The sequence below is a fragment of the Podarcis melisellensis genome (genome assembly GCF_964234715.1).
Source record: "Podarcis melisellensis genome assembly, chromosome: 9".
In the NCBI taxonomy this organism is placed as follows: Eukaryota; Metazoa; Chordata; class Lepidosauria; order Squamata; family Lacertidae; genus Podarcis; species Podarcis melisellensis.
In genome coordinates this window covers 15182152-15192475 of record NC_138541.1, presented here as the reverse complement: position 1 = coordinate 15192475, position 10324 = coordinate 15182152, and the positions used below count along the sequence as shown (strand labels likewise).

The 10324-nt window shown below is 44.9% G+C and overlaps 1 protein-coding gene across 1 annotated transcript; it reads right to left on the bottom strand.

Moving 5' to 3' along the window:
- Positions 1 to 202: 202 nt before the first annotated feature.
- Positions 203 to 9980, bottom strand: LOC309377571 (uncharacterized protein). Its single transcript, XM_081925047.1, has 3 exons — positions 9909 to 9980; positions 5417 to 5485; positions 203 to 2614 (listed from the first exon to the last, which is right to left on the bottom strand). The coding sequence occupies exons 2-3, from the start codon at positions 5468 to 5470 to the stop codon at positions 947 to 949; spliced, it is 1722 nt and encodes a 573-aa protein (XP_081781173.1). The 5' UTR covers positions 5471 to 5485; positions 9909 to 9980; the 3' UTR covers positions 203 to 946.
- Between the last annotated feature and the right edge of the window lie 344 nt (positions 9981 to 10324).

Below are 10324 nucleotides of genomic sequence, written 5' to 3'. Positions count from 1 at the left end.
ATTGTATTGAATCCCTACTGCAAAATAGTGACAGGCTGGAGGTGAGCAATGACATGGCCTAGTTACACTTCCTCAACCACTAGACATGCTTTGCACCCTCAGGTATTTTTGTGGGGCTGGAATGTGTCCTAGGACTCTGATGATCCTCTCACTGGTCTGGATGGAGGGTAGGGAGGGGAGTGCAAGTTCTGCATAGAAACCAGCCTGCTGTATAAAAGGGAAATCATCATTCGTTGCTCCACCCACATTTGCCTCTGGCCACACCCACCAATGATATGTGGCTCCTGGAAGGTTGCTCAGAAAGGTAGGTGGAGATGATTCTCCCTCCTGCCCTAGAGAAATGTAGTTTCATAATGATGGCAAATGTTTCTTCTTTAGAGATTGCTCTCCATTTTGCTGTGGCCAAGTCTATCAGGATAGAAGACACTCAAAATCCGCTCATGGATATGTGAAGGGGATATGTGAGTCCAATGTGGCTGTGAGGTCCACCACGGTTGTCACATGTCACTTCCAGCTCCTCTCATGCACGGTCCCTGCACAATCAAGGTTCTAAATTGTGCAAGGAGACCCCCTGAGCACAGCAGGCTCCATGCTGCAAACGTTGGCACCGAATGTGTGGGAAGCTGGAAGAAGCCACGTGACAACAATGACAAAGCTCCTTTACTGCCCCTTCATACAACTGAGCAGGGTTCGTGCGTCATTTGAAATGGTTGGAAATTCATCTTTAGACAGAATCATCACATTCGCCTTCCGTGCCTCGTGGAGCAAGGCAGCCATTTCAATTGTGAAAGGCGCTTTGGAACTCCACAAAATATTGCCTCAGTACTACAGGACCTGCTGTCCCCATTCACTCCGCCTATTGCAAGTTTGTCCCAAATTCTACCATTTTGCCTTATTAGTACTGATATCTATGGGTGGCACCAGTGCTATCTGAGCAACTTCTCACTTATTTGGAAGTGCTAGAATTATTGGAATCACTAGAGTCACTGGAGGTGCTGCTGTCATTGGAACTATCAGAATCAGTGGAATCAGTGGAGCTGCTAGAATCACTTTGCCCACTGGAGTCACTGGAGTCAGAAGAGTTGCTAGAATCACTAGAGTCACTGGAATCACTAGACTCAGAAGTATTACTTGAGTCACTGGAGCTGCTGGAGTCACTAGAACTGCTAGAGTCACTGGAATCACTGGAGTCACTGGAACTGCTGGAGTCACTGGAATCACTGGAGTCATTGGAGTCACTAGAATCACTAGAACTGCTGGAGTCACTGGAGGTGCTAGAATCACTGGAGTCACTAGAGTCACTAGAATCACTGGAACTGCTGGAGTCACTAGAGTCACTAGAATCACTGGAACTGCTGGAGTCACTAGAGTCACTAGAATCACTGGAACTGCTGGAGTCACTAGAGTCACTAGAATCACTGGAGTCACTAGAATCACTAGAATCACTGGAACTGCTGGAGTCACTGGAGGTGCTAGAATCACTGGAGTCACTAGAGTCACTAGAATCACTGGAACTGCTGGAGTCACTGGAGGTGCTAGAATCACTGGAGTCACTAGAGTCACTAGAATCACTGGAACTGCTGGAGTCACTAGAGTCACTAGAATCACTGGAACTGCTGGAGTCACTAGAGTCACTAGAATTACTGGAATTGCTGGAGTCACTGGAGGTGCTAGAATCACTGGAGTCACTAGAATCACTAGAATTACTGGAACTGCTGGAGTCACTGGAGGTGCTAGAATCACTGGAGTCACTAGAATCACTAGAATCACTGGAACTGCTGGAGTCATTGGAGGTGCTAGAATCACTGGAGTCACTAGACTCGCTGGAGGTGCTGGAGTCAGGGGACCCATTGGAGTACTCTGGGCTTCCAGGGTTCTCTGAAGTGCTGGCCTGTTTCACCTCTTCCTCATTTGAACCACTTGAACTATTTGGTTCTCCAGGCTGCTGACTGAAATTGCTCTGGCTCTCCACCTGCTGACTAGACTCAGAGTCATCAGTCCAACCTGGGTCTTCTCCTTGCATTCCTTCGTCACTGAAATGGTCGCCGTTCAGATGATAAGGGACATTTTTTCTCACATCAAACTCACGGCTGGCCTGGAAATCCTTGATGTGCTGTTTGCCAGCAAACAGATCTGCTTCCGAAACGATGGGTTCCCCTGTGGTCAACACTGGGCCATGAACTGCATTCTTCTCTCTCAAATGCTGTGAGCCATTTTGTTCCACATTGCTAATCGTTTTAAGAAGCGCTACATCCTGGCCGCCAACCTCTTTCTCTGTTGGATATTCAACATAGGTCTCCCTGGTTTTTTCTGTGTTGGGCTGACTGTGGCCTTTGGCCTGCACAAAGCTGTCCTCCTCATGTAGCAGCAGGCTCTCGGTTTCATGCAGATAGCCTCCTTGGGAAGGGATAGGATCGACAGTAGAAACTTCTTCAGCAATGGCATATTCTTTGGTGAGATCCAGAAATATTTCTTCTTCCTGGTGACCCTCATCTCCATGCTGCTGGTTCCCATTCGCAACGGCAGAGCTGGTCTCCAAGACTCCTTTATCTGCACTGATGGAATTAACATTGCCTTCATAGCCTCTCCTGAATAGAATTCCATTTCTTTGGATCTGCCACACGGAAGTAAAATAAAACATCAGTGTGTTAAGTCAATTCAAAGGTATATATGGAATCTCCAGGAAAAGGAGGAAATAGTCAGTTTGAATCTTGCCATATTGACACTAATTGACTCACTAATTGCTCCTAAGTACCAGGACATTTAGGGACACGGGTGGCGCTGTGGGTTAAACCACAGAGCCTAGGACTTGCCGATCAGAAGGTCAGCGGTTCGAATCCCCATGACGGGGTGAGCTCCCGTTGCTCAGTCCCTGCTCCTGCCAACCTAGCAGTTCAGAAGCACGTCAAAGTGCAAGTAGACAAATAGGTACTGCTCCAGCGGGAATGTAAACGGCGTTTCCGTGCACTGCTCTGGTTTGCCAGAAGTGGCTTAGTCATGTTGCCCACATGACTCGGAAGCTGTACGCCGGCTCCCTCGGCCAGTAAAGCGAGATGAGCACCACGACCCCAGAGTCGGCCATGACTGGGCCTAATGGTCAGGGGTCCCTTTACCTTTACCAGGACATTTATGAAACTCACCAGGGCCAACATTTCCTACCTTTCCAGCGCTAGGCAAAGGTGTGTGCCCCCCCAAGCTTTTAATGGCTTTATTAAACTTGTTGCTGCTGTTTTAGGCTTCTTTATATTTGACGTTATTGGTTGTATTTTGTATACTGCCCTTGTCTCTTTTTGTAAAGCACTATTGATGCTGAGCGGAAAGGCAGTATATGGCCTCATCTGCATTGTACTTTTAAAGCAACACCATACCATTTTAGCCCAAGAACGCTGGGAATTGTAGTTTGTTAAGGGTGCTGAGAGTTGTTAGGGGGCACCTATTCCCCTCAGAAAGCTACCATTCCCAGAGTTCCCTGGGAAGAGGAATTGGTTGTTAAACCACTCCGAGGAATGTAGCTCTGGGAGGGGAATAAGAACTCTCAGCAACTTTAAAAAGCTACAGTTCCCTGTATTCTTAGGGATAGAGAAACTATGGCTGTTTGATACCGCTTTAAATATACACTGCAGAAGGGCCAGGACGCCCATTAGTCAGCTATTGTTTATATTCTGCTGTTCTGCAGTCACACACCAAGTAGCAGTCAACAACAACATACCTAGAAACCAATCTATAAGATTAAAACAATTTGAATGCAACGTATGATACACAGCTAAAAAAAAACCTGAAGAAGTTGAGGTGACTCAGACGGTAGAGCGTGACACACTTAATCTCCCAGTACGTTTCCGAGCACAAGTCAAAGTGTCGGTGCTGACCTTTAAAGCCCTAAATGGCCTCGGTCCAGTATATCTGAAGGAGCGTCTCCACCCCCATCGTCCAGCCTGAACACTGAGGTCCAGTTCCAAGGGCCTTCTGGCGATTTCCTCGCTGCGAGAAGTGAGGTTACAAGGAACCAGGCAGAGGGCCTTCTCGGTAGTGGCACCTGCTCTGTGGAACGCCCTCCCACCAGTTGTCAAGGCAAAAAACAACTATCTGACTTTTACAACTGAAGGTGGCCCTGTTTAGGGAAGTTTTCAAGGTCTGACGCTGTATTGTTTTTAATATTCGGTTGGAAGGTGCCCAGAGTGGCTGGGGAAACCCAGCCAGATGGGCGGGGTATAAATAATACATTATTATTATTATTATTATTATTATTATTATTATTATTATTATTATTATTATTAATTTCAGGTTCATGTGTTTGAGCCACACATTAGGCAGAAGACTCCTGTGTTGCAGGGAGAAAACTAGATAACCCTCGTTGTCTTCCAACTCTGTTGTTGTTTAGTCGTTTAGTCGTGTCCGACTCTTCGTGACCCCATGGACCAGAGAACGCCAGGCACCTCTGTCCTCCACTGCCTCCCGCAGTTTGGTCAAACTCATGCTGGTAGCTTCGAGAACACTATCCAACCATCTTGTCCTCTGCCGTCCCCTTCTCCTTGTGCCCTCCATCTTTCCCAACATCAGGGTCTTCTCCAGGGAGTCTTCTCTTCTCATGAGGTGGCCAAAGTACTGGAGCCTCAGCTTCACAATCTGTCCTTCCAGTGAGCACTCAGGGTTGATTTCCTTCAGTATGGAGAGGTTTGATCTTCTTGCAGTCCATGGGACTCTCAAGAGTCTCCTCCAGCACCATAATTCAAAAGCATCAATTCTTCGGCGATCAGCCTTCTTTATGGTCCAGCTCTCACTTCCATACATTACTACTGGGAAAACCATAGCTTTAACTATACGAACCTTTGTTGGCAAGGTGATGTCTCTACTTCTCAAGATGCTGTCTAGGCCTGTCATTGCCCTTCTCCCAAGAAGCAGGCGTCTTTTAATTTCGTGGCTGCTGTCACCATCTGCAGTGATCATTGAGCCCAAGAAAGTAAAATCTCTCACTACCTCCATTTCTTCCCCTTCTATTTGCCAGGAGGTGATGGGACCAGTGGCCATGATCTTCGTTTTTTTGAAAAAACTCTATGATTCCAACTCTATGATTCTGTGATTGTCGGTGAAATAGCAAAATCCACCAAATGGATGTCAATAGCATGTCAGAATGAACAGGTTTTCCATTCTTGTTGAAAGGCGCTACCATGGAACTCCTGGGTTTCCCAAAGAATTAAGTCCATATTCTGCAAAGAACTTATGCGGCCACCTAGTTTTCAAGCACGCAAGTACTGCAATTAGCAGGACTCTTAAGATGTTTAAAGACTGAAGCATTTTGGATTGCATCCACTGGTCAGTCATGAAAGACCTGCTCTTGTAAGCTAAGCAGAAGCTCAGAACATTCCTTAAATCTTTTTATTTATCTGCTGTTAGGACTTTTCATATTTTGTATACTTACCGGGGAAGCAATGGCTATACCAATGATATATATCAGCAAAAGCAGAGTCTTCATGCTTGAGATTGCTTTCTGTGAGGAAATGGAAAGTGTATTATATATTTCACTACTAACACTGAGTATTTAATTACATAGCAGAGATATACAAGGAAGGCTCATTTAGCTTGAATTGGGGCAGGGGGGCTATACCAGAAGAACCAACAAGTGAACCATTAGGGGGAATAACTAAATAACGAAAACATATTATTCATATTGACCAGCAATCAAAACTGACATTATAATATTGCCATAGAATGCAAATAGCACCCTCAGTTGAAGTATATAAAAAATCCCAACAGAACAATTATGCAGCAAGTATAGAAGCAGATGTGTTATGTAAGATTAGTTTTGAGGATCTGGTCAAAGCCTCTGAAATTAGAAAAAGTAGGATAATTTTTTCAAATATAAATAAAGTGGACGTATACAAAAATGAACATTATTTTCCATCTTACTGTAGGCTTTGTTTCATTTCGAAAAATAAAATTTTATTTTATGGTTTATTATTGTTTATATTTTGAATTTTTTTTGCCAACTTAGCAGTTGGAAAGCACACCAGTGCAAGTAAATAAATAGGCACCGCTGGAAACGGGAAGGTAAATGGCGTTTCCGTGCAGTCTGGTTTCTGCCATGGTGTTCCGTTGCGTCAGAAGCAGTTTAGTCCACATGACCCGGAAAGCTGTCTGTGGACAAATGCTAGCTCCCTTGGCCTGAAATGTGAGATGAGCGCGACAATCTCATAGTCGCCTTTAACTGGACTTAACTGTCCAGGGGTCCTTTACCTTTACTATTTTTTTTCCCTTTTCCCTTATATTTTGAATCAGAGACAACGAAGGACAGAGTTTGGCACATCATTCCGTGTAACACAGACTCCCAGGGCTCACTGAAAGGTGGCAGTACTATTCTGAGACAAGCCACCACCCGTCTGAAAATATACCAGCCTCTCCAAAAAGAGGCAGAATTCCTGGAAATGTCGAAGTCTGCTAAATGCAAAATGTAGCCCTCACAATTACATTAAGTCCTTGCTTCTACCATGTCGTTTATATATAGGACAGAGCCCCCTGGGTGGCTGAAACTGAGCTCTGACTGTGAGGGCTCCTAATCTGTTATTTCCTCTCTCTAGAATATTTGACAGGAATTAGGGTGAGAACTGTATGTTGCAAGTGCAGGGTATTTGCATGCAATCCTACAAAATCCTCTTTGTTGCTCACCTGCCGGTCTCAATAAGCCTATTGAGACTACTTAATATGATACTGCCTGAGTAATAATACATTTTCCTTGCAAAGTCCAGGATCTGGGTTTTCTTTCTTGTGTTGAGAGAGTGACACGATGACAAACAAACCTAGTCACTTTTTAGACTGATTAATGCTCACTGCCCATTTCTTCCAAAAGTGTAAATTACACTGAAAACATCTGGCAGGGGTAACAATAAACACTGCTGCAGCTGGCAGAGGTTTCTTGCTTTACTTTTTTTTTTGTTCTCAAGCAGCAGAGCACTAAATGTACACATCTAGGCCTCAATTATTGACACCAGGCCTGGGGCTTGATGTGCCACCCAAGGCCAGAGAAGCCACATCAGTTGGTTAATCATAATTTCTATGGCTGACTAGAGGATTCTGCATGAAGCAAAGGGCAATCTTAGCTGGGCATTTCCCAGCTAGCACAGGGTTCTAGGCGTTGCAAAACCACAGGGGAGGCAGAAAACTCATAATAATGGGTTTCCTTCGGTCATGAGTGTGACATTCCCATTTAGGTGGAGAAAATGCTCTCCTTCTGCGGCTGGAAAGAAAGCAAGCAAGCTGCAGGGGAAATCTCCAGACACAAGAGAAAATCCACTATTCCACATGGTTAAAAAGGAGGGCTGGGAGAAACCAACGTTCTCTTTTGAAAGTAGCTAAGAGTTAATTATTGTGCATGGTTTAAACCAATGTACCTATTGAGAAATTCTTTTCAAACCCTTTTTGGCTTTTACAGTTTCCACAGACGGGTGGGTGATTCACAAGCAATCGCCAAGGGAGTCAAGTGGGTGGGTTTGTTGGTAAGCATTACCCAAAGGGCCACAGTTCAGTGGTTGAACACCTGCATCCCAAATTTCCATCGCCAGCATCTTCATGCAGGGCAGGGAGAGACCCTGGTCCAAAGTCTTATAGTCATGGATAGTCTGTGTGGACCATACTGAGCTAGATGGACCAAGGATCTGATTCCATATAATGTAGCTCCCTATGTCCATATGTTCCAAATGGAAATGTAAGTAGATGCTTCAGAGGAACCTTTAGAAAGGGGAACCCGAGATGAACCAAGTTTTAATGAAATCTAAAGTTTGCATTCTTTGTAGTATCAGTCACTGAATCAGATGGCCACATCTTAATGTGGTAAGCTTCCTGCCACTAAACCTGGGTAACTCCCCCACTCAAAACCTATTAGAGAGCCAGTGTGGTGTTGTGGTTAAGAGCGGTAGTCTCGTAATCTGGTGAACCGGGTTCGCGTCTCCGCTCCTCCACATGCAGCTGCTGGGTGACCTTGGGCTAGTCACACTTCTTTGAAGCCTCTCAGCCCCACTCACCTCACAGAGTGTTTGTTGTGGGGGAGGAAGGGAAAATGAGATTGTTAGCCGCTTTGAGACTCCTTCGGGTAGTGACAAAGCGGGATATCAAATCAAACTCAAAAAACAAATGGGGGGGAATTCTGGAGGGCACAGCAGGAGCAAAGTATATTTCTAGGTGGACAAAAAAAAATAATAAGGCAATCTTGTAGGTAAACTGGTCCCAAGTAGTTAAGGGCTTCGTATACTAATGGTAATAAGGGCACGGGTGGCGCTGTGGGTTAAACCACAGAGCCTAGGACTTGCCGATCAGAAGGTCGGCGGTTCGAATCCCCGCGACGGGGTGAGCTCCCGTTGCTCGGTCCCTGCTCCTGCCAACCTAGCAGTTCGAAAGCACGTCAAAGTACAAGTAGATAAATAGGTACCGCTCCAGCGGGAAGGTAAATGGCATTTCCGTGTGCTGCTCAGGTTCGCCAGAAGCGGCTTAGTCATGCTGCCAACATGACCTGGAAGCTGTACGCCGGCTCCCTCGGTCAATAAAGCGAGATGAGTGCCGCAACCCCAGAGTCGGTCACAACTGGACCTAATGGTCAGGGGTCCCTTCACCTTTACCTTTATACTAATGGTAACACATTGAACCTGAACTGGTAGGAATTCAGAAATGGAGGGCATGTGGAGGATGAGCTCATTGCTTGTGGGGGCTGCTTGCCCCCTGTCTAGCACCACCAATGCAATCTAGACGTGGATTTCATGTGCAGAGACTTTGTGTGTGTGTGTGTGTGTGTGTGTGTGTGTGTGTTTACTTTTAAAGTCAAATAGCATCATGGGGAGCCTGATAATTATCAACATTGCAGCATGCACAGTGGGAAAAGTTAACATTTTCCTCCCCTGCTGTGGTCATGAAGAGAATCCTGCCCCTGAAGCCAGTTTTTTTCTTTGGAGGGGAAGTCCCTGAGTGATGTCAATGAGCAGCAACCAAAAGGGGTATTTTCCCCAAGACCACAGCAAGGGAGAAAAGAGTTACATTTCACCTCTGTCCTAATGTCAGCACCACCAGCTGATGCTATTTGCATTTTTATTAAAACAACAACAACCCAAAGACATTTTCGATGCAATGATGCATTTGATATCATGCATATCATGCATGAGTTTGACCAAACTGCAGGAGGCAGTGGAAGACAGGAGTGCCTGGCGTGCTCTGGTCCATGGAGTCACGAAGAGTTGGACACGACTAAACGACGAAACAACAACAACATATTGTAGACCTAAGTAAGACGATTGCTTCTTCTGATCCAGAATTGCTTGCTCTGGTGGTGTCCACACTAAGCAGGTATCTCTCCCAGTTCTGCTACTTGAGAAAGTTTATTTTTCAATGGTGATGCCAGCGATGGAACCTGGAACCTTCTGAATGGACAATAGCACAAGGGCTGCTATTGCCATAGTGATTATCTCCTACCAACCTGTCCTTATCCGAGGATGCCACATTTTTTAAAAAAATATGGCTCTTGTGCCTCTATCTGCATTTACAGCAAACAGAAATTCAACAGGGAGCATCCCTCTTCACATCGTCTCCCTGCTGGGAAAAGCTGAAGCTGTTGAGATTTCTGCCTGCTCAGTAGAAATGATCATGTAAACTGATGACACATATAATTGTGTGATAAATTTGCAAAGTACCTCTACCTCCTTCCAGTAAACCACAGAATGCTAATTGCTGTTAACCTTCCTATGCAAAATGGTTGATTTTTTTAAAATAAAAAAACTAGCTTTGCTACCTGCTAAATGTCAATGCACTCATACAAATGCTCACTGTATTGGTTGTAGGAAATATTCGATATGTATACATTGTTTGTCCTTTTACTAAATTAAATAAATTCAGCAAGAAACCGTCTGTTTCAAAGTAAAGCATGTTCCACTTACCTTCTTTGCTGTGCTGCAGTGAACAATCTTAAAATCATTAGTGATGTTTTTTTGATGCCTCTGTGCCTCAGTTCTCTGAGGTAAGGACCCACGGAAGTACCCTGCAAGAATTTAAATAGTGTTTTAGCTTCTAGGCAGCCAATCAAAGCCTAGCAACTTAACTGTGACTTCACACAGGGTCTTAAGCGAAAACCCACTAATCCCCCCCTTTTGTCCTTGAAATGATTATGTGCCTTGTGCACTAAATTGAAATTCTCCACTTCTTCCCCACTCAGGCAGAATGCTAGATAAGTATATTCCATGGCTTGTTTTTGCAAGATAATATATATTATGAATGCCAGGCAAATCCCCGCTTCTGTGATTACTATATTCCTTTACCTACGTTTTTCCTTTTGAGATATTCAGGTGCATTCTAA

Coding starts and splice junctions, on each gene's coding strand:
- LOC309377571 (XM_081925047.1), bottom strand. CDS start 5,470: ATGAAGACTCTGCTTTTGCTGATATATATCATTGGTATAGCCATTGCT. Junction 2,615..5,416: donor GTATAGCCATTGCTTCCCCG/GTAAGTATACAA, acceptor TCCGTGTGGCAG/ATCCAAAGAAATGGAATTCT.